The 25449-nt window shown below is 40.6% G+C and overlaps 1 protein-coding gene across 6 annotated transcripts in view; it reads left to right on the top strand.

The window, feature by feature from the left end:
- Positions 1-25449, top strand: part of LOC108751467 (tensin-1-like) — a 62813-nt gene that overhangs the window by 25110 nt on the left and 12254 nt on the right. For 3 of the 6 annotated variants that reach the window (XM_018491688.1, XM_018491690.1, XM_018491693.1), the window contains 2 exons: positions 10830-10904; positions 17839-17985. In XM_018491688.1, coding sequence (XP_018347190.1) covers positions 10830-10904; positions 17839-17985 — 222 coding nt within the window. Of the gene's footprint in view, positions 1-10829; positions 10905-17838; positions 17986-20377; positions 22170-25449 lie in introns of those variants that run through there. The other 3 variants (XM_018491692.1, XM_018491689.1, XM_018491691.1) reach the window with 3 other exon arrangements.

The raw sequence follows: 25449 nt of genomic DNA, 5'->3' as shown, positions 1-25449 counted from the left end.
ATAAAACGCGCAATATGAAAACGCATTATGTTACATAGCATAAAATACATTTTGGAAGAAATTACGGCACAACTGCCAATTTTACATCGTCTTTTTCGAGAATTGCGAAATTTTTTTCGAATACTCAGTCCTTTGTGCATTTTCCCTTCCATTCGGGCGAGCTGCATTGATTGGTTTCGTAACCATCCGTCTGTGAAACAAATATATCGTATCATAGTTAAAAAAAATCATGAGCAACAAGACCGTTTTATCGAAGCAACAAACAATACACTTCAAACCTTCGGCAGTGTACGCATTTAATTTTGCAATTACGGTTAACCATATCGCACCTCTGGAAAAGGATTACTATTTGTAAAGTCAACTTCCGCAGAAGAAAAAAATCGAAACAACGCGAGAAATAATGAAATGTTATTTATTATGCAACACTAATATGAAGCGAATTTTTAGCATCTGCATTATTTTTGCAATTTCAAGTGTGAATTTTGTAAATCCGATTTGCATAAATGGAGTTGATTGCTGCTCGTGCGATTTTTGGAACATCCGCTAAAAATATCTCGTGCAGATATATTATCGCGTATATTTAATATGTTGCCAAAGCCGAACGTAAAAGAGCTGTGAAAACAGAAAGAAGAGGGAGAGAGCTTAAGCAACGCGCTTCTGGTTTTGATAGGTCGTCTGTACGTGACGTTTCGATAAACAGTCACAGCTTATATAGGTTCGCTACGCGCGCTGTTCCACGCGCGTGGATCACGAAACGAAAGCCATCGGTTCACGTCACGAGTTGGGCGCGCTTTGCTAGAGCGATTTCATTATACAACACTTCGTATTTAGAAAACAAAACATTTCATTAACTCAACAATACATGCGTTTATCCATTATCAATCATACATAACATAAACGTTTCGTGCAGTTCTGATTTAGATTTAAATTAAATCTTCAAAATTATGTCTAAACCCCTCGAGATGTATTGTATAAAGTTTGAGAGACGGTATATACAATAGAATACGTAAATAACTTTTTTTTTGCTTTTCTACCATTTCATTACAAGTCTATCATTTCATTACATGTAAACGTTAAATTCTAGTGCGTATAAACTTACACGTACTAATTACTAACGTTCCAATCGACATTTCCATCATTTCCATCAAACAAGTAGGACGACGACATCCAGCGACAACGACACGTTAATGAAAACGACACATCGATTGACAGAGCGCATTAATGCAAATTAACGAACTACGATGACAATCCGATGGACACATTGGGGTTGCTAAATATATACATGTATAGAATCATTTTGGCGCGAAAAATTTCATGAATGATAGACAGTATTATCAGCGAGCGATGTCCACTCGAGTTCACTGTTTCCAATTTTGTCATTGACTCGCGGGAAGAATAGCTTCCGTTCCCCACAATCATCTTGCTGCTTTCTTTCTTGAAGATCTTTGACGGATTTGTATTAAGATCGCAATGTGTAACGAAGATAAAGGTAAATTAAAGTTGGACCCCTCGGAAAGCTCGGCCTACGTTTTCCGCATCGGTTGATACCCTACGCCGTGGTTCGAGCCACAGGTGTAGTCTTTGAAAAGACTCCATTGGAGCACGACGAAAAAAGGGACCATTTTCGCATCTCGGTGGAAGATGGGAACGGAGCTATCTCTGACGATGACTACGACAACGACGTCGACGACAACGAAGGGTAGAGCAATCTAATCTTGCCGCGAGCAACGGAAGGAGATCTCAGCCACCCTCTGTCCTCTATTCGAGTCGATCACTCACTTGATCATCCCTCTCTGTTTTATCATTCGCCGTACCACAGCACAGTCACTTTACTTCCTACGCATGGACCGTCATGCTGAGCCCCGATGCTGTCCATCTCCCATGTCCACCACCGTTCATCGACAGTAACCCTCGTAAAAAGTTTCTGTTCTTGATCAACACTACGACTCGATTTAATACATGAGGGTTTCGAGAGAAAACACGCAATCGTCGATTCGTTGGAAGTGATCGTAAGTCATGGAAGGAGACTCGTAAACGCGTAAAGCTTGTCCTTCTTAGCAATTAATTTAATCTTGCTTTCTGATCAACATAGAGCAGACTTTATTTCTAATCCTATCAAGGGAAGGGAACGAGATCAAGAGAAGGCTTAACAGTTGCACTGAATATATACATATTACAATCCAATTTGAACTTTTGTAGCTAAACAAGCAGTAATTAAATTACAAACGACGAATTACTCGCGAAACAAGAAACTTTGGTAAAACGCAATTAGAAAAGATGAGCTGCCACCGACAGATTTTAAAGTAAAACTTATTCTGGATAGTAACATAACTGTAAGACATTTTTTTCCTTGATTGAAACGCATTTATCTCGATCACGCGCCACGACGGATTTCTTCAAATATTTGATTCTTGGAGCAATGAACTATGAATCACAGGACGGTCTTACGTTATTAGACGAAGTTCCAAAGGGACAAGATCGCGAAATAGAGTGGCCCAGGGGAGCACTCGTGTCGACTAAATGGAGAACATCCTGCAGATTATCGAAGATATACGGATCCTATAATACTCTACTTAGTCAACGAAGTAATCAAGCGAGAATTCTGATTCAAATCGTGATTTATGGTTGCATTAATAAACTCGCTGTTTATTGCGAACTGATAAATTAATATTGTTCAATTGTTGTTGTTGTTCTTTCCGAGTTATTGAATATAGATATACGGACGCGCACAGAGTACGAGATGAAAGGGCGTAAATAAAGCTTTCTACTGTAAAATGCACGTTGTTTGTGCACAAATTGCTTGCATTCGAGCTCTCCGCTTTAACAGAAAGATAAATTATAAGTTAAATAAGTTATCTTAAAGTATCTTTGTGTTTCCTCGACAATGCATTTATTTCTTTCGGTATAAATCGAAAGAGACGAAAGCGTTAATGGCTTTCGATCATCGTCGTTTATCACGTTGAATCTCTTCCATTGCTGTATAACCGGGACATCGAGTGCTTTATGGTCACTTGGTGGGCTCGCATAGGTTCATAAATCAAGCTTGCTTGACGAAATTCCATCTGGAAAAAAGACGCGCGAGCTTCTGGGATTTTTACATTGTCTGCGGGTGACAAATAACGCGTGCCACACTGGCGGATCGTCGTCCATTCTAGAAACGAGGGTGTGTCTTGTAACAAGCATAAGAGCAGAAAAAAGGGGAATAGGTGGATCGGTGGGTAGGTGGGTAGGTGAGGTGAGTTATTTTCTGGCCTCCGTGGAGTTCGAATTGCACGAGTCGCCGTTGAGAGCGAATGCTCCATCATTGTACTTCGATAAAAGGGATCATAAATCTACGGGTGCGGCCGTCACTCGCGCGACGAAGTTTCCGCGAAGATAATCAAGCCCCAATAAGCTGAGAGATGTTAATGACGATATTACTAATTGCGTCTATAAAACATGCTAAAATGATTTTGTCTGCGATATGTATTCATATTATGAGTGGTCGAGCAGCTGCTTGAATACATCAGGTATCATTTTTTAACTTAGCTTAAAAATGCTAGAGATAGAATTAGATATGTATTAACTTTACAGTGTATTAGATCTCACAAATTTTATTCAGTTAAAATTATTATTCAGCGAGTCAATTGGCTTATGTCGTCGAAATGCTTAGACAAAACAAAACCAGACGTGATCGAGCGAATGGGCGAATCGCGCTTGAATGAGACAGCTGAAAGTATGCGTATACTTCATACAAAGATATATAAAAGTAGACATACATTCAAAAGAAGAATATGTGTAGTTTATTTCGAATTTCGTATTCACTGACAAATTGTCGCAAAGAGCATATCTTTCATCATTGTACTTCGGCTCGAATGGATCATAAATCAAAAGACATGTTCAACCCGTTTCCGAGGGAATTCCTTTCGGTGTTTCTCCCGTCTCCGGGAAGTATGTAATGCGGCATATAACTAGTCTTTACCAAGTTTTAATAGCCACCGTATACACACGCACGAGGGGCTCGCTGCTAAATATATGTTTAGCATAAGATGTATTAGATACAGCTTTTGTAGGGATTAATGGCATTTTCTAACTAATGATTTATATATTTCTTTGAATGTATGATCACCTGCTTTACCACTTAAAATAAGGTAATAGCTAAAAATCGATTATGTGATTAAGAATCTATTAATTGTCATAGAAATATATAGCAAAGATGTACTTTTTATGTCATCGTTCTTTGAATAATTAAGCAAATTGTTCAGTAGAAAATTATCCACACAGCTACATCATGTATGCCGAAGAGAATATTTTAATCGCCACTTTACAGTATTAATTTTATTACGATATTATATCAACTTTATTATATTATATTATACTCAATTCCGAAAGAAAAAAACATCTCGCACTCAGAAAAAGAGCAAAATGTTTTATCTTATGGATTTAAACGTGATTATAGCCGTTTATATCGTTTTTCAACAGTCTTCGCGAGCGAGTACGAATTAAATATTCGAGAAAAGCTTCAAACGATCGTTACCGTGGCGATGTCTTCTCGAGACGTCAGTTCATCCTTTTTATCCACTCGTAGAATTTCCGAAGCTTTGGTGAAGAGCGAGGCGTATTAAGAGCGAACCTCCTCCGTCTGTTAATTGACTATAAACGGTTCAGTATTGTTTTCCCGGAAATTCACCCGTGAAGAGAAACTCAATGTATCCTTGGTCCGACTCGGGACCGATTCAATGAAAGGAAGAGAAAGTGGAGGGGTGAGATAAAAACCGTATCATCTTCAGTGTCCTCTTCCTTTCCTCGCCATCTCTGCCGCCTGTCTCACTATCTTTTCTAAGCGAGCACAGAATATACCCGCCGATGGCAAGGAGTGCCTGTCTGCAGGATCAGCTTATTTCTTCGGCTTTCTATTATGAATATTTGTGACTCCCATCCTCCATGTGTCCCACCTCTACCGTCGGTCGTCCCCATCAGCCGTTCCCGCCCGTTTCTCCTCGTCGCATTCGCCATCATTGGTCTCCTCGTTCGGTTCTCCTCGGCGAACAGTTAAAGCATATTAGACCAGCTCTCGACTTCGACTTCAACGGAGGGGCGGAAAGGGCTCGAATTCGTCGTGCGCCCTCTCGGCACTGGAGGGTATTGGTCAGCCCTTCTCAAAACCCTCCTCAAACCCCGAAGCTTTCTCCGAATATCACGGAATTACCCGCTCGGTACCTCTTCTGCCGGCAGACCGCCGAACGGCGAACGGTGAGTTAGTCTTATGGGAAAGCACAACGGCACTTGAATCGCCATTGTGAGCTACTTGGATTGAATAGCGGCTACGACAATCGAAATCAACGTCGGTATTATTTCCGTGGAAATGAAACCGATTATTTTTCTCTTTAAGGACAACGGATCGCGGACTGGGGTACGGGGGAGATACGCATTTCCGCGCATCCATATTTATAAGGACGCTATCGAGCGCGGGATAAAGATTAATGGAGGAGTGGCATTAATACGCGGCGTACACACGCGACGCAGAGTTCGCGTCTGAGTTAACGACGTCGTAAATAATAACATCATCGCGACGTCTTGATAATGCGAATGCAATCGACCAGCCACCGGGTTTTTCGTTTTGCCCCTTTTTACGTTTTCTTTCCCCTTCGTACCTTCATTTTCCATCCTCTTGCGACTCTTCCCTCCACACCTCCTGTTAGGCTATTCGCGAGCGGCAACAACGCTCCACGTCCTTCGTGTTGCATTGAATGAAATTGCATTCATTATGTCGATTGCTCTGTCATTCGATGAAGAGCCTTCGTCCCAAGAGGCCACTCTTCCTTTCGATTTCTCGTGGCGGAACAGCCATCACGTCACGTCACGTCGGAGTGGAAAAAAATTGCGGCGTGTGTGCCGCTTAGGCTTCTTCGCGCCTATCAATATCGATCCCAGATTATACCGGGTTGTGGCAAGGAAGATATTTAGATCTCTTTCCTCGGCGGGAGCACTTATATATCTGTATATGAGGGATATCGGCTATACGCACCGAAATACACGCTTACATCGGGTGCGCTGCAGTATATTATTAGTCGAATATTACGATCGAAATTTTTACGAGAATTGACGGCAAGTCATATTTCCGAGCGTGTGAAATTTTATCTGAGGAGGCAAGATCAATTTGGCGAATTATCGAAAGTGTAGAATTCAATTTTCAATGACAGGGCGGATGATTGATGTTTTGCCGATGAGGCGAGCGTCTTTGTCGGTAGCGTGAACGGGCGAATCTGCGTAAGATCCATCCTCTGCGGATGCACATTTTGTTTCTCAGAAATAAAGCAGTTGTAGCAAGCCCCCGAGCCCAAACAGATTACATTGACGACCGATTGAAACTGGATGATTCGCTAAAAAAAGCCCTCACCCACCTTTTGTAGAACCACTCCCGTCTATCGCGCCTGCTATGATTACTTCGAAGTCATATCGGAATCTTTCGACTTGGTTGGCTTCGACGAACGGCGATCGATTGGTTCTTGACGATCAATAACGTCAGAGTTCGCAATTTCTATCGAGAAATACTCATAAATTAAATTGTTAAATGGAAGGAAGAGGGAAGTTGCAAATATATCTAAGGGTAAGATTAAATAAAGCCAATGATTATTTATCAGTTAATAGAAGTTTTTATTCAAAAGATACCCTAGTTATTTATTTTTTTTTAATTACAATAACCATCATTCCTGTACTATCAATATAAACTATAATTTTAAGCAAAAAGCAAAAACTTTGTTGTCACGAAATTACCGCCATCACGCGGAGCAAAGTTGATTCGATTTCATTTTACTCGTATGTTTAAAATTACAGCTTATATCGATCGTATAAAATGTTAATTATTGTGACTTATAAAGTCAATATCTTTTAAATAAAAATATTTCTAATTGATAAATCGCCTACATCGGATGCAAGAAATGACATTACCATTATTCTAATATATGCAATAGATTTAAATTAATCGTTTTAATTCGCGTTTTACCTCGCAATCTCCCACTTTCCTCTATATTATATAATATATTTATAAAATATATATAAATCATATATGATGATGATGATGATGATGATGAAATTCGCATTTGCGTGATTAAATTTGCAAAATCTAACATCCTTTTTTTAATGACGAACGCAACGGATGAAGAAAATAAAAGCGCTGTCATTTCCGGAGAACGTCGCTATGCCCGAGACGTATCGCATTGGCATTGCCTTCGGGATACGTCACAGAGAGATCGAAGATTCCGTCAGCGGGATGGGATGGGGGGGGGGGATGGGAACGTACCCTTTCTCTGGACAATCAGAAACGCGCGGGACGAGACGGAGAGATAAACGTGCTGAAGGGTGGAGGTGGGAGAGCTTCTGTCGCGGAAATACTCAGACGGGGACCGATTCCCTTAATAATGCGCTCGGGAGATGTGCCGAGATGCGGCGCGGGCGTGCTTTCCTGACGTCTTCCTTGTTATTCCTTGCCTCTACCTACTTTGTTTAGGTGGATTTTCTGTTTACAATCTTGTTAGTCAGTTAGGTATCTTCCATCGCGAGAAGAAAATTTTGTTTCAAAACTACGCTGCGAGACATTCCTCACAACGATTATGAAATTCCGGGTTATTTCCGTAGACATTTATGACGACGTGTATACCTACATTATCTTGCCGCAACTGTGCAGCAACTATTTATTCCAGTTTTCCCTCGTTCTTTCCCACTTTCTTTTTTTTCATCTCACCTTGTCGCGAGCAATTCAGTTTGTTTTTTCTCCTCGCGTTAATATCGTGGGACCAGAGTGTCGCCGTAATATCTCGTCTTCGTTTTTGCCGTCATCATCATGTGTCTGCGTCGCTAAAGCGTAATTAGCACGCCGATAGCAAGCCGTGATAAAGATAATCGAGCAGCGGCCTGCAAATTGCTTTCCACGTCCGGGAGCGACGTTGATAATTAAATAACATCCTTACGTCGGGCGTAATTCGATTGCTTTCAGGATAAACGCGTAACGGATGAGAATCGGAGAGAGAGAGAGAGAGAGGGAAGCGACACGGCGAGGAATGAAAGCAATTCTAACGGCAATTCTAATAATAAAGACCGTTGGGAGACATTATAGTTAGAAAACGTCTGTTGTCTCACACACTTAATCATTATTATTCACGATTATCTGTAGACGGAGTAAAGTGCGGGGGTTAAATCCAAGCGGCATAATGACGCTCAAGACGTCGTTGGATTCGTCGTTATCTGAAGGACGATTACTTAAGTCGACTTAAGAACAGCCTAACGTAAGACGGTCTGAAAGGTTTGAGCAGCGCACCATTTCTCGCGCGTCGTTCTTCGGTTAATGAATAAATTTCGCATGCGTGTGTCGGTCGAAAACCATTCGGTGCAACCGCCATGTCGGTGGATGTATGGCGACGAGGGTTGGGAATTCAAGACCTTAGCAGACCGGAGGTCGGCCGACGAGTCTTCCACCACGCCTTTTCCGCGTATTCGTAACCGCGTCTGGCAGTTTCCTTAAGCAAACCATAAGTTTGCGCGGTGCACCATGCTCGAACTTTCGTCGGGTATCGTTTCAGCGAGGACGGTAATGACACCAATGTCAACTCCAAATACATATAGTCCGCATCCACGCAGGCAGGAGGCACGAAAGGAAACATTGCGATATGGCAATTACGTAAATATTAAAACATCTCTGCTACTTAGCTTGCCTTGGGAAGAGGCCTTGAGATTGCTTCGAGAGAAAAAGGAGACTTACATTTAAAGAATTGGCATTTCTCATCATTAACGTTCCTGGAAATTGAGACGTCATTTCGAAGAAGAAGATATTACGGTTGAATATCCTATTCACAATTTGGAACGTTTCTTTTTGAGTCAATATACTTTTCGAGTGGAAATACAAGAATCATTTACGTTTAATTTATAAATAAATACGGCCAGCGTAATAGTGAATATATTTTATGATATATCATATATCTGTGCGCGCACTTTTCACGTTCTCCGACATCTTATTACAATGCATCTTGTCATCCGAAAGAAATAAGAGGATGTACCTCTGCGACGACGAGGAGAGCTGTGACGTTTCGTATTCGTCTCGTCATGATGTCGCTTCGGTTATTCCTTGATGATGACAGCAGCAGCGGTGGCGAGAAAAAAGAAGAAAAAAATGAAATAAAGAGAAAAACCTTCATACCATGAATGCTACATCTGTAGTCTCCTGATGGGTATCGAATGGGAAGACGAACGTATAAGCAAGTCGCTCGAGCAAGCAGCTGTTTCGAACGAATCGACCGCTTTTTATACCCCTCGTAGAATGCCATGCTATTACCATTTGATATGCGAATATTCTACTTGTCAAATTTCAATTTTCGATAAATTATTTTAGATGGAATATTATTTTTTTTTTTTATATGTAACATTTAATAAAGATGTAAAATAAAAAATTTTAGTTTTAGCAGTTTTGAGAAATTATTATGTTAATCATAAATAAAACCGTCTATTTATATTCAATTCTACAATTGTACAGGATGATAAAAGAATATAAATATTGAATATAATATTATTTAAGTAAATACATTAAAAAGAGAAAGCGTAATGTCAAGAGTAGCATATTCAGAATATCTGTTATTCATCACGAAATATCTGAAAGAAAATTCCAGTTATAAACAGAAAGACATAAAAAAATCAGACGTCGGGTTGGCTTTCCTTATTGTAGGACATTCTTATAATAAGGAAGCATAATTATATTGTCATCTCTCGAGAAGCGAAGGCTCTTAAACTGCTTGAAGCTGCACGAAGTACATTACATCAAATTACGCCCTCTCGCCGTCGTTTGCTTCCTTAAAGTTATCGTATTGAAATGCCTTGTTGCGAGCGTTCGCAAATAAGATTGCCGCAGACGTTGAAAATATCAACGTCGAAGTCGAACACAATATATCTCCCTCGTACTGTTAATTTATAATTACTCGGAAGATTTGATGATTCTAAAGCATGTTTTTTCTAAACGTGACTTTTACGCGATACACCGTGTACAATTGTAAAAATTTCGAGACCACACAGAGATATCTATGGATTGGTCCATAGAGGGAAAGTGGTAAAGATTGCGCTAGCGTCCTTTATCGAACAACGCCCCGTGCGTTACCGTAATTATACCGGAGATCCCCTTTTGTGGCTCCAGCCACATCAACCTTGCCTTTTCAAGACAATGAACCGCGTCTCCGACGAGAAACATTCTTGCGTGGAGTCCGTTCTCTGAATTATACCGCGTAGCTTGCCAACTTTTCAATTTCGAAATTGGACGACCGCTTCAAAGTTGCAGGAGGCTCGATCTTTCCAATAGAGAGAACTCGGATGAAGTGGATGCTAGCCCCCCCCCCTCCCCCTTCTAAATACGTGAACGAAATTGTATATAAACGTATCATCGCATTTTTGCTTTACTGCGCTTTTCGTTCGGCAGTGAATACGCCGAAGACGATGTTGCATGCGACGAAAATTTTATATAATTTATTAAAACGAAAAATATTAATACACGTAAGGTACTTTTTCAGCTATTAAAATAACTATTTAAATATTATAGCTAAAATATACGTCAAGAAATCTCATCTTTATCTCATTCTAAGGATTGCTTTATTACATAAGAGTCTATATACTTGCGTACGTTGGATACATTCCGTATATGAATCCTAAATTCAAAGGCTGAGTGCATCCTACGTATATACTCTGGATTTAAACTTTATCAGCGTCGGATTTGTATTTTAATGAAACAAACGCGGCGCATATGGATATTATTGTGTGTTCGTGGAAATTTTATTCTGCTGCTACATGCACGCCTTCTGATCTGTTTGTTTCAGTACAGCGATCGATTCACGCCCGTTCTCCTGATAGTCTCGCTTGCGGGGATTAAAGTATGCAGTCCAGATGGAAAAGTGAGTACTAGAGATGCACATACAGATACTGCCGCGGAAAAAGATACCTCGCGTTTGTGCACGGACGTTGTTATAGAGAAACCGTCTTGCTGCCCTGCGGCATCTTCCAAGACGCAGCTTCATCCCTTGGAATTTCGCGTGAAAAGTTCGCCTCTTTTTTTTTTTCGTGACTGCGTCCCATTGCATTACCTTTGGATGTCGGAATAGAAAAAAGATATTACAAAAAAACAACCGCTTTATTTTTGTTATTAATTATAAATGACTGTGTTTAAACAGTACTTATTTCTAAATATCTTTGTTACGATTCTTAAGTGGAAAAAAAAAATAAGATCGTTATGAGAAAGGCGCTATAATTCACTATATTGATTGGGAAGAAGAATTTCTGAATAGAGAATTGCTTGCGTACATTTGCGTTGCGTGTTAACGGTTCAGAAACGAGTCTTCATGAAGGTTCTCGTTAAAAGAGGGTTGAGCTTTCGCAGGATGGTAGGACGGAAGTTGAACTGCGATGCGAGAAGCCTAATTTTCCGCGTTCTTGAGCACCAAGTTCGATAATCCTTGTGATATTTGTAAGATCTCCCTTTCAGTCCAATCTTTCAATACTATAACGAGAAGGCTGTGCACTTTCAAATGAATCACTTTCGCTGTATACTTGAAATATTTATACGATGAGAATAATAAACGATCGGAAAGAATAATAAAACAATTAAATTGAGACAAATACTAAGGGCGAGAAAGTTGTGATTACGCAAGACATTCTCAATTATTTATTTTAATCACTTTTAATTTCAATCCTCATGGCATGTAATGCAAATGTAAGGAAAACAAGCAAAATTAATTTTTAACAGTAAACTCATTGTAATTTCACCGATTACTGTAAATCAAAATTTATTGCGCTCTGACGCGAAGATTAAATTGAAAAATATCTAGATATTTCTTCTCCAAATCCAACCAGATATAAAACGTCACATCGTGAGAAGGGGCAGAACGAGAGTAATCTCGCTGCTGTTCGTCTTTTATTATTTTCCGGACTTTAATTGGGGCCCCGTAATCCTTATCGCATCCCTGCCAGTAATATTTCGAAGTTGGCTCGCTCATGCACCGACCACCCTCGCGCGATCCATACCCGCTGTGTTCACGAACTGTACAGAACATATCGATCCTTCGAATTAATGTTTTATTTCGAGGGCTTCTCCTAAGCTTCCGCTTTAATTTTCTACCTGAAAAAATCCTTACTTTCTATCCGCGATCTTCGGTAAGCGCCTCTTAAAAGAGCTCTCGTGGAACGTTTATCATGGCGGATGAGAAACGAAATGTCTACCTCCTCCTCGAGAAAATCTCGATTCGCTCACGTCGATTACGTCAGAATTTACGGTCATTCTTTGTATCCAAGCCTCTCCAAATTGTTTAAAACTTATATATAATAGATATATTTTACATGAGATGTTTTACGTTGAAAAAAGGAATAAATGTATGTAAAAGTGAAAAATTTTTTATAATAATTAAATTATTATTTATTAAGTTGACATTGTAACAAAGGTCGAGTATAATTACACGAAAAAAATGCGTCAAAATTTCCAGTTATTTCAGATACGCTTGCACGTTTCTCGCGTAACACATATTTAATAATGATAAAGTGATATTAGTACTTGTTCGAACTACCATACTCAGCAAAGGAATAATTGCCGATTTTTATGTTACGAACTGGAAGATATGAAGAAACTTTCCACGACCACGCCGAATGCACGTGATCGCATAAGATGATTAAGATGCGAAACTTGGAGAGTCTAATTAAGCCACGTACGATCAACGCGTTTAGATAAACCATAACCGAGATTGGCCTTATTCGATAAAAATTATATTGGCTCAATTAACACAATTTAATTATAAAAAATGTTTCGGACGAATTTGATTTAAATGTTGCATTCGTTCTCCCGCTGAATTTGTTTATCATACCGTGTAATTCATGTCAAGCGTATCTCTTTACGCTCGAGTTCCTATTGCACAAAATCGCGATTATCCCAAATCGTTCATGCACCATGCAAGTGGTTCATTCTCTGATGGACGCGCCGTCATGTATATAATTCGTTAGAAAAATCGACAATCTACGAAAAACATTCTCGATCATTCTCGACATCGTGACGAGAAAGGGACATCCTGGTGATCATTAAATTACAGGGGGAGTGAGATGTCAATGAAATGCACACAGAGAGATTTGGTGATTGTCGAGTTGGGGTTGTTGGGTAAACGTATACGATGACGAATGTTGCCAATCTTTGTGAATGCAAGAGAAAAGGGAGGAAGGGGGCAGAGAGAAAGAGAGAGAGAGAGAGAGAGAGAGAGAGAGAGAGAGAGAGAGAAATGGCAATGTATACTCCGTCGCGATCGGGAGGGATGTATTTACCCTCCATCTGTGGATTTACTCGTGCATACATGGAAGAGCACTCCACGATGATACGCATTTCTCTCGCCCATATCACCCACCCACGTCGAACAGTGTCCACACCAATGTTTCACCGGTGCGGTGCCACGAAGGAGGTACGGCCGCTGCTAATAATCCTCCGTTCCTTTAGCCCCATTAAACCCTTTGCCTCGCCAAGCGTTAAAAAAATTCCTACGATCCCTCCTGTATGTACCCTCAAAGTGTGCGCTCCCCGTGATTTCGCGACATTCGAGTGGCTTTGAACGCTCCAAAACTTACGCTTTGTACGTCAAGCCAACCGGTTACCATGGCATCGCTTTGCTTAGATTACACGAGTTTTCAGCATACACGCGTTTGACTTCGACGGATTATTTTAGGACACCACAGGGTGTCCCGGTGAACACTTGTTTTCGGACAATTTTTATGTGCGCGCGTGCATCACCGTAATGATCAGCGTATAAATTGAAAAATTCGCTTATATACGATTGTACTCTTCCAATAATTTTATTATCACGGAATAAAATCATGCCGCGCGGATAAAGTAAACCGGGGGGAATAAACAAGTCGATCGCGGAAACGCGCGTATGTGTTACGGAAGACCAACGACGAACGGCTCGTGTAATTTTTAAACTCATACATTTGCCGCGATCACAGAATATGTTTATCCTTTACCTGCGGATTTACTCGTGCATACACGAAACAGCACTCACGCTGCAGCGAGTATCTCTTTTGCATATCTCCCTCCCTCCTCTCGCACGGCCGATATCCATAGGGAATATCCTTTCACGATATTCGTCATAAAACGGACAACGCATCGCTCATTCGGATATAAGGAAAATTCCCATTTTTACTTTTAACTCTAAAAACGAGAGAAGGAACAGAAAGTGAGAGGGCAGAATAAAGACGCGATTTTTATATTTTATTTAATAGAATTTTTAATACGTGAATTAGATAAGAGATCACATACGTGAAAAAAAAAAAGATCAATTTATCCTTCCTTCGGCAGCGATTACTTCGTTCACGTGCAGTCTTAGGAAAGAAAACCGGAGCAGCACCCGGAAACCGGGGGTCATAAAATTTTTTACTGCAACCGAGAGCTTAACCCAACCCTGCCTTAAAATTTTTACTGGAGCCGAACACAAAATCGAACACTTAAACATTTAGAGGTTTCCCATCTGCGCTACAAATACGACTAAAAGATACATTTAGTATCTCCGTCTGTGGGGAGCATTATTATTATTTATAAGCATGTATATTCGTGCGCAAGTGAACCTTTGAAGTTCAACGCGCGTTTATCTGCGTCGTTAAAAGAATTACGCGGAAAAAAAAAACAGAATCCCGCGGTAAAGAGTTAAGTCTCGCCGAGAGGTTCTCCTCTAGGATAACAAACAATTGATTTTCTTTTATTTTTATTTTTACGGTTATTTCACTGAAAATGAAGGACGGAGAATTCTTTTGAGACGCACTCGTTTGTCATAAATAAATCTTCGGCTCGCAACGGATGACTCCCTCGTTGCAAGAGATACTTTTACGTTCACAATCGGATTTCGCGATTTGCTGGAAATCTCCGATTCCAGGTATTCTCCGGAGCGGGACAATAGGTAGGAGTTCAAATAACCGACGCAAGTGCTGCAGCGACGTATCCCATTGCAAAGGCGCAAAAGCGAGTAAAGACGGGAGTGGGTGAATAACGACGTCAGTGTCTTCTCGTGGAATATGACAAACTCGACGAAATCCTCTCTAGGATGTCGTTTGTCGTATCAGAAGCGATTGGTAACGCGCATAGTTGCTCCGAGATAGTTGGTTCACTTCTCGTGTTGCAGGATGATTCTCGGTCCGTAACTACTTTGCGCTACGCAACTATGTTTCGAGTGGACCGGCACAGTCGGAAACTTCGCGTAACGTACTTCAATCGAATTTTTAACGAATTGCAAATTTTTAACGAATTGCAATTTTAACTTCCGGGTGGAAACCCAAATCGTGCTGGTAACTTTGCGCGGTGTGCTTCAGTGTAATTGCTAACAAATCGGATTGCACTTGTACAAGCTAAAATAAACTGATTAGATCAATAGCCGATTAGTCAAATATATATGCGATTTTAACGTTTAAAGCGTTCACGTCTACGATTATTGCATTACAGTCATTATTTTGTTCAAAAATATAATTTTCCATTAAGTGCTTCGTAATGAGAACGTGATTGTTAATATTATCGAAATTCTTGTTGTTATATTTATTCTAAGCACGATTGTTATTCGCGCAATAATTAAAAGAGTTTCTCTACTCGTTGAGCGCAATTTAACAATAGCCGTAAGAGGGCTGTGTTCAAATAATGTCCATCCAAGAAGCATAAGTATAGCAAGCAGCTTTTTCACTGAGTCGAGTCATTTATATCTTTCTCACGTAGAACTTTGCTACTTGGAGCAAATGCAGGCACCATGAAAAATTCAGCACGAAACTTGATAGAATCGCGGAGTATCCTTGGCAGAAAATTTGCTCCTACAGTACGATCATCTTTTCAATCACCATTCTACTCGTCCGCATGCTCTGCCATGCTTACCACTGCGTGAGAATGAATTTAAACAAGTATCCTATCTTGGAAGTTTGAGGATGAAATCGTGTTTCTCTTTAAGATTGAGAATTGAAGTGCAATAATGGCTTAAGCCAAAAGCGCTTTGCGAATAGGAGTTTTAAATTTTAAAGACCAACAATAGCAAGAATGTGGGTTTCAGTAAAAATGTGAGCTAAGAGAGAAAACATTTGATATCATTTTTCAAATAAATTTTTTATATAAATCGTAAAAATAACTCAATCACCAAAAAATTGCTGTTGTATAGAAATGCATAGCCTCTTTTGCACATAGAAAGGCTTTTATACATGCTAAAGCAACTACAATCTTTACAAGCTTTACAATCAGTACTGCGTTTATGTAGTATGCACAAGAGCGTGGTGCCGCGATACAATGGACATATAAATATTAATAGAACGTGCGAGCGAAAACTGTAAACATGCTCGATGTAATTCTACGGGACTAGGTAATAAAATACCAAAAGTTCACGAAGTGTCATTGCGAGGATATAAAATTCTTGGCTAAAATATTGGCGAAATTTCACAGAAAACTCTTTCGGAGACGAAGATACGAAGATTTTGCTCACGAATTTTATTTTGTATTGGTTGCCAAATTTATAGACAACATTAAAAATTTACGTCCCAGAATGAGAACGGTGTTCAAATTCGGCGCGAATTGAGGCGAAAATACACTCTGCTTCACATGAACTACTATCTTATTATTGAAGAAAATCTATACGTATGACGATGTATTTAAATTAGAATCTATTTTTTGATGAAAATTTTCTTTACAATTTTGAAAAACAAGAATTTTTTAAAGTTCCTACATAGATTAGTCTAGAAACATTACTTGTGAAATTATGATCGAAGTCGATTTATAAAATCAACGATAAAATTTATGATTTTTTATTGAAACTTATAAGCATCTCACGAATGAAGTTTTAATAAATCATTAAAAGTTTCGGAACATAAATTTAAGCAAAAACCTCGCAAGTTTTTCAAGTGACCAATAATTGGACACAATTTCTTTCTCTTAATTCTCATTACTTGATCGAATCATCCAACGTGGCAATATTATGCAATTATGAAGCGCTACTTTGGTGCACGTAAAAGCACGTAAAAAAAAATATAGAAAGAAAAAGCCAGAAATTCATGTATAGGTATATTTTATTTAATTGTGCTAAAGTAGAACTAATACTTTAATTGATATCGTCTTGTGCCTACTTATTTTTCTACCGGTGTTACACTTCTATTCGTATCATTTAATTATCTCATTTTACACCCCTCAATTTTGGCTCACGCGATATTCTCTGCGGTGGCTAACAAGCCATATATAATAAGTGATATTTATGACGATATCCTGTTTAATGAGGACGCTAGTTTCTTGCACGGGTCTTAATATGTACGCAACATTTCACAGCGGAATTGATTTAAACGATTAAATCACTCCACAGGATAAGAGCAATGATAAAACGCTCATAAATCATTTTTGTTTGCATTCAACACAAGGCTCACTCTCGAAAATATCTCGGAAATTGTCAGTCAGAGACAATTTGAATTATTTTTCACTGCGTTGCATAAAATGAATTTAAATATCATAAATCAAATATTGTAGTTTTATTAAGTGCATTTTATTAAGTAGTAGTTATATCAATAAGTAATTATTATTTATTTTAAAAGTAATTTAAAAGTAATTATTATATATTATTCAACAGAAAAGAATTAAACAGTTATTACTTATCTTTAGTTCTAAAATGTGCAGGAAATAATATATTTTCTTTTAAAAAATAAGAAATTTGGTATTTTCAAAGTGCATTCTCTCTCTCTCTCTCTCTCTCTCTCTCAAGTATATCTTAGTATTTATTATTACTATTATTTTTGTGCCTATACCAAAACGTTTTCGTGAGCAGTCTCTCAAGATTGTTTTTTTTTATATTTCTGTTGCAGTGCGTGCAAATGGCGCACGCGTTAAGACGCATCTTTTACGCGACTTGTGAGCCGCAGCACGCCCAATTCAGCTTTCTGGCGCGAGAGCCCGGGGCCCACTTCAGCCTGCAATATTGTCATTCTTTTATCACCGAGTCTGCAGAACAGGTCAGTAAAATGCGAACTTTCTCTTTAATATTTCCTTCTTTCGCGGCATATTCCTGTCTCTGAGGAAGATTGGAATATCTGAGAGACGTGTTAATTATGTAGGTCACATACTGAAGTTTCCATAAAAAGAGATAGATTTTTAATTGCTAATAATAAATGGTTAGAACAATTAAAAAATGCCTAAATGACGAAAAATATACGTTAATGCAGACGTATATAAAACGAATAGGAACGTACAGTGTTTGAAATATTTTTTGAATATTTTACTGACGTTCGCAAAGTAAATTCTTAAATAATTGAGTTAATATAAATCGTCGAAATTAAACTGGGATTTTCGTTCAAGATATTGTACGTGACAGTTCGGCCCTTCCCAGTGGACAACCGCGTGCGTCTCAAGTGGAAACTGGAAACAGTCGCGTCGTTTAAAGCTGATGGATCGCTCCCTTTACTCTTGACAACTCTGCCAGCATTTAAAGCCAAGCCGCACGCTTAATAGACAAAATTTAAATTGAAATTACAAAATACACAACCAGATTCTTGTCTTAATTGTAACTCAGTGCGCTCCTCGCCTTGATGAAGTGAAGCGGTAAGGTTCACGAAATGTTGGCATTAGCAACGGATAAAAATACGGCGATAACCCACAAATCTTCTTGTATCTTTGAAGATAATATCCGTGAAAGCTTAAAAAGTGTCGAGAATTCTTTCTACATGAATTAATGAATCACTACTGTATTCGTTGCTCTAATTCTCGTAAAATAAAATAAATTTATATTTGCAACACAATAATTAATAATATTTGTAATATTCCAATACGATTGATTTGTGTGCGAATTCATGCATTGGGAGCAATGTATTTCATCTTCGCTTTAACTTATTAATACGATGACAAATTTCACCAGTGTATCACATTTATCGAAAGTCATAACAACTGGGTGTAAAGCAGGAGGAACGTGCTTTGGTACTAAGGCCAGCAAATACACGGGGAAATATCGTCTCGAACGTCAATACACTGACAACTACCGAATCCCAGGATCTAAAAGCCTCTTTCTGTTGTCTGGAAGATAACATCGCCCGAGGCTTCGAGGTCCGTCGACGATATCAGAAAGGATAGAGCCGTAAGTTGGCGGAGCTTTAGTGAGTTGAGAATAGTAGACTTTGCACTTGGAACTTTGCACTCTGCCATTGCCTTGACATTTAGTCAACCCTAATGGCGCACTCTTCGGATTAAACTTTAAATACCTTCCGCCGAATTAAGAACGTCATCGTTCTTGAAGGTTTCGGATCAAGTATGCTTACTCTGATAGCACAGTCGAGGAGATTGCGAGAATTGGCGGAAAATGAGGAACTCGGAAGGTTTCTGCGTTCATTGAAGCGGTTGACAGCACATTTTTCAGTTTCCAACCAATTTCTACGCTCTCTGCCAGGTGATTTGTCAACATATGATCCACATCGAAGGGGATATAAAAGTTTGAAATGATCTTTTTAAAGGAATGTAAGAAAAGGAATATCCGTGTGTACGAACTCTTTTTATATTTTCTTTATTGTTTCAAAAGACTAGATCCAATACACACACACACACACAACTGGCTGTAATCCTAACTGTCGTTCTGTAATCTAACGACTTTGTGTGAAAGTTCTGACTAATTCGAAATTCCGCAATTCGTTCCTTTAACTGACCTTGAAGAACGCTTTAAAATGTACGTTAAGTAGATACAGGTACCTGCGGCAGGTACAGACATTCCAAAGGAGCATTCCAGGTATGGGTGCTCGTTTGTAAGAAATATCTAGGAAGAGATACAGAGTACGCGAAAACGTATTTAGGTGTGAAAAATACAGGTATTTACTCCTAAGTACTTCACCGGACATGACGCGAGCTTCGAGTCAGAACCGAAGTCTGCGATCGAGCGGCTCGTCGCGCTGACGGCAGGTCAAAGAACGCGAATCGCAAACTCATGCGCTTCGTACGGCGCTGGCTCTCTGTCGAGTGGCGTTCTCGGTCGTGGCAGGGTAAAAAGAGTAAGAAGCCATAGGAAAAGATCATGAGAGGGACAGAGAGAGGCGACAGGCAGAGCGGGAAAGACTGACCGGCAGACTCAGAGAGAAATAAAGAAAGAGGGAGGGAGAGAGAGAGAGAGAGAGAGAGAGAGAGAGAGAGAGAGAGAGAGAACGAGGGACAGCGAGGGCGAGAGGGAGAACGGGGACACGTGGTATTCAACAGCTGCCGTTGAACGTGTTCAATGCCGCGGTTGAAGCAAGAAAGCGGTCGGTCGGTCGGTCGCACCGCTCGGCTTCTCGCAAATCGCGGTGGGGATGGAACCGTGTGGGCCGGCCAGAGCGGTGCTCTCGCTTCGTGTTCCTCGTGGACTTCAGTCTTTCTCTATACGTACCGGGAGATATCGCCATCGCCGGGCCGGGTTAAGCACGGCGGTATCCACAGTTTGCGGCTTTGCGAGCTCCCACCTTGCGAAAAGCAGCAGCGACGACGATACCGGGACCAGCTAACGTATAACGAAAAGGACAAGAGGAGAACCGAACGAGGAACTCGCTGGAAGGTTCACCCGTGGTGGTATTTCATCCGGTTGACACACCAGAAGGAACGCGCGTGAACCGGGCCTCGTGCCTCTTTGAATGGTCCAAACCTAGCGGATGACTCACTGCTCCCCGCTTGCGTGAGTTTCCACTTCCGCAATGACGCTGGCTCGACTTAATAGATCGACGAAGTAGTGAAGGACCGTGATATCGAATTTGCGTATAGAATTTTCTATTATTTATGGATACAGTGCAGTTGTTTCACTGGCCCGATTTCTACAGGAATATACATATAAATGAGAAGTTCGAAAGAAAAGAGGGAAGGGATACGCATGATTTACCGTATTGAGTATCGGCAAGGATTAACAAAAGAAGCAAAATTCCATCTGGAAACTTTCTAACGATTGCTCAATCGTAGCTTTTCCATCGGCGTCACGATTCCAGACTCCGGAGGTAGGAACAATTAGGAGGGAGTCGTACGTGCAGAATATGTCGGGTACGATCGCGATACGTCGGTAACAGAGGTCGATGTCGTCCTCTCGCAGCAAGTCCATCGGAAAATGTAGAAGGACGTAACGACTGCGTGTGCGGTTGACAGACGACAAGTAAGAAGCGAGAAGCGACGCGGTACTCGTTAACCGGTTTCCGCGGGTCGGCATGCAGAGCGACACGTAGCCGGGGCCACGCACGCCATCAAGAGTGGCTCTTGGATCCTCCGTGCGTGTGTCGCACGTAGGATTGGAATCCCACGGGGTTTGACGACATCAAAATCATCTTCACTTGCTAATAATATCACACCTCCTCACGGGCGACACGGGATATCATCTGCTGCCGCAGCGGAAGAAGCCAGTTTCATGCCGACAACGGACTCTCGACAGCTCTGCGCAATGGAGGTACCTTCGGTACCACTGTATTTCCGTTATCAAACGGATACCGGCGTCTCCAGTCGTGTTAGCTGTCCGAGAATCGAGTGGTGCTCATCCACGTGCTGCTACGAAATATAGATATTGAAACTCGATAATTTCAATAGGCGCTTGACTTCGCGATAGGTGTCGGTATCGTCGAAGGGATACCTTCGGAGAAAGGTGCTGGATGCGGCATACATTTTAGCGCGCCGACGTGCCGGTGCCTCGTACATTAGAAAGTGCGCCGCATAGTGTCGTGAATGTGTGATCGGAAATGTATGGAATGTTGACGTTAGAAATGCGAATAACTGGTGTGAGCTGTGTGACGATACGGTCCTTCCTGGATGTGACAACAATGTCGAGTTGTTATTAAATCTGGATAAAAGCCGATTGCCTCTTGTGCAACACTACCGTGCGGTCAGTGTTTGGGGAAAAAAATCTTCTTCCGTAAAAGTGAAGGGCGTAAAAGTTAAGCCAGAAGGTGCGATTTGGAAAGGACAACGTGCAAAGTACAACGGTCACTGTGGCATGAGGAGGCTTGCACGCAGACGCAATATCCTGGCCGCATTCTTTGCGATTATGGGACGCCTTGGTAAAGGCTCGCAGAGCGCAACGAGGCCCATTTTCAGGGTGCATTATCGCAAACTTGTGGACGAATATTCGCAGCAGGAACAATTGAAGTTTATGCCCGCGCTACCTGACTACATGTCGTATTGCTGTTGCCGATGTGGTCACACTCAAAAGCTCAAAGTGAGTTCTATCTGAAACCAGATCATGCTAATTTGAAATTCATCCAACGTTCGTGCCCGCTCCATTTATTCGTTTTCTCTTTGAGTAATAGAAGTTTGAATAATTCGTTTTCATGCATCTGGTGGGATAATTTCCGCTTCTAAACGATTGCAAATACCAGTTCCAACCGATATGCATAATAAGACGATCTAGATATCGCCCTGGCTTCATGGCGTAGACTTTACCTCTTGCGATATTAACGGATCGCGATTAGGTCGCGGTACCGCAACATGACCTCGGAGACGTGGTCGATGCAGCGGTTAAAAAAAAGGAAAAGAAGCGAAACGGTCTTCTAGATTATAAAATATGGTCATCAACATTTAGTAGTCGCATAGCTCTTTAAATTATTCGATATCTTTTCAATGCGAAAATACCATGTCCGATGCAAAGGTAAAATATTGGAGAGGGAGGGAGAGACGGAAAGAGAGAGAGAGAGAGAGAGAGAGAGAGAGAGAGATGTAGTTCAACCAAGAATTAGTTAAATTTCTCAAATGGTAATTGCTCTCTAACTTCCAGTCGTTCAACTTTCTAACACCTACGTTCATCGATCAGAGTTGCCTAATTCATTAGTGAACGTATTTATCTGTTTCTTTAAGAATTGAAAGAAAATGGCCCAGGTTTGAAATTTACATTCCAAGATTTGTTAAAAGAGAGCCATCGAGTCGGTAGATTGCATACTATAGTCTGAGAGAATATGAGAGAAAGAGAGAGATAGAGGGAGGGAGGGGGGAGAGAAAGAGAGAGAGAGAGAGAGAGAGAGAGAAAGAGAGAGAGACTAAGCCCGGTAATACTACTATCGCGTACCAGAAAGAAAAAGAGCTAACGAGGGAAGGGAGAGTGAAGGGGGATAAGCCGTGGGATCGGACGAACGCATTCCTTGGCTTCATATAGCTGCTTGTAGCGCGAGATGCCTCGCTGCTTCGCTCGTTGGCTCCTTACCGATGGAGTGTCTACACAGCATTGATATTTTAGCGACGATATACGACCCCGTCATTATTCTAGCCGGCATTCATCTGCACCACGAGCGTTTAGAAACGAAGGACTCCGTGAGTACTAGAAAATAATAGAAACGTGAGCGTTAACAACGTGATATAGCTTCTATTGTATCGTTAATGCTGCGTGCTCTGCTAGGTGCTAGTATACACCGGCATGGCAGCTGGATTATCTCGCATTGTCGCCAAACCGATTCGAGCGAGAAACTTCGAGGACCCGCGTATGACAACTGCCATCCCTCCGTTAGTTCCTCTCGACTTCACAATGGAAAATCATAATTCGTGTCGACCCGCTGCGTCCCGCGGACAAAAGCCGAAAGTCCTTCGTACCGCTGATTCACAAAGCTACGTCCGAATTTGACGAGTTTCCAATGATCTCCCAGGCAAGTTCACTATCCGTGAAGCCGCCAGGTGAATCCGCGTAAGGATTTGTCTCGGATTCCCGCGTCTCCTGCGCGATCGACGCGGCCGAAAAGATATTTTCGGCGGAAAGAGAAAAAAAAAGGAGATAGACGAAGAGGGAACGAGTCAACTGTCGCATTGCGCAAACGTTACGGATTTTCTCTCAACATCAATAGAGCGTCTCGTACAAAAGGTGGTCCATTACCGTTGAGGCACATCTCGTAAAGGCTCTCGGATACAATATGAACTCTCGAGTTATAGATGGAGGCAGGCATAAGTTATACCTGGTAGCTTCTTAATAACATGTTAGTTCCCCGGTGAAGAATTTTGTAATGGTCTCGTTATGGTCACCGATTTTTCGTACCATTCACATCGCGGCTGCTTTATCTTCTTCCATTTTTGTCATCGTAGCGCCTCGCAGCAGATGTGATCTTGCATTTTCTTACGCGCATATGTATGATTCGACGGAACGTTTGCTTTTCTCATAAAATATATCAATCAAGATTGGACAACTGACGCAGTGACTTTGAGAAACGCGAGGTGCTCTGGTGACGAATATCACCTAGGTCCCTTATGCCGTGACCGCGCAATTTTGTCAGCCTATTATCGCAGAAACGGCAAACGGTCGCGGAAAATCTATAATAACTCTTTACAAGTGCGCTCGACATACTGCCGGCCACTCGTGCGATTTACAATTTGAGGTTTCCACGGTGATTCCAGGGAATGCTGTAAAGCGCCATTTTACAATGACTAGGCTCGCTTCCTGCGCGCTTCCTCGTCGAGAATGACATCGCGAGGTTTGCGCAATGTTCATGTGCCGTGGTCTCAAATCGAACGCAAATCGAATGCTTCGTCTCTCGCATTGGACGCACATGTCAACTATTTTTATCATTGACAATGCTGCTCCCTTTCATCCGCGATGCGTCACTACCTCTGTGCTTTATTTTGTTCGATTTCACAAGACCCGCTTCCGGGTTTTGCCTTTGATTTCACTGCCGAGACAGAACCACGATTACTCATCGCGGAGATTGAGAGCCGCACATTTTTTTACTCTCATATATAATTAAATGGAACTAACTATATAATTAGATTTTTATATTTCCAATTGCTTGCCAATGAATATTTTATCTTATCAACGTCTTATTAGCTTATTTATATATTGTTATTTGTTATTAAGAGAAGTCTATTGTTGCGCCATTGATACTTTAACGTTAATTATAACTATAAAATTTAACAATATATGTTAATATTTTCCAGGAAAGAGAATAGAATTTTTGTATTGTATTTTTATTAAATGTTAAACATTTAATGTTAAAATATATATAACATAGAAAAAAATAATCCAATGTTCTTCGACAAAAAGTCTATGCGTGCGTATTAAGTGGATCGATATACCTATTACAGTTACATTGTTCAGTATTATGCAAGCGCAGCATTCTCGATAGATAATAGGAATTGATTGACTTACGCAACGGAGAACATTTGGATTACTCTGTAATCTAATAGATACTGCGTAATAATGCGTATTGCGGATTAATAACAATGTATAATGACTTAATCGATTCGAGCCAAAACCAATCGTAACAGTAATATTGTGTCGCTGCTGTTTAACCAACGGTTTTGAACATAATTTTCCAGCTGTGGAAAAACGTAGGAATTGCAAAATATTAACCCCAATTGGTGGAGTAAATTCGAACGTAAAATAATTTCTATATTCTTATGTCACAGTTGAAGGAAGAATAGATAGAATACACCGAAATAAAACTATTCATTTGTTTTTATCATTATTCTTTTTATTTTATTTATTATGTTGTTAGAATGGTTCGATAGGTCAGCAACTCACAATG

The sequence above is a fragment of the Trachymyrmex septentrionalis genome, unplaced genomic scaffold (genome assembly GCF_001594115.1).
Source record: "Trachymyrmex septentrionalis isolate Tsep2-gDNA-1 unplaced genomic scaffold, Tsep1.0 scaffold44, whole genome shotgun sequence".
Classification (NCBI taxonomy): domain Eukaryota; kingdom Metazoa; phylum Arthropoda; class Insecta; order Hymenoptera; family Formicidae; genus Trachymyrmex; species Trachymyrmex septentrionalis.
The sequence above is the reverse complement of the archived record's forward strand: the minus strand, read 5'-3'. Positions and strand labels throughout refer to the sequence as shown.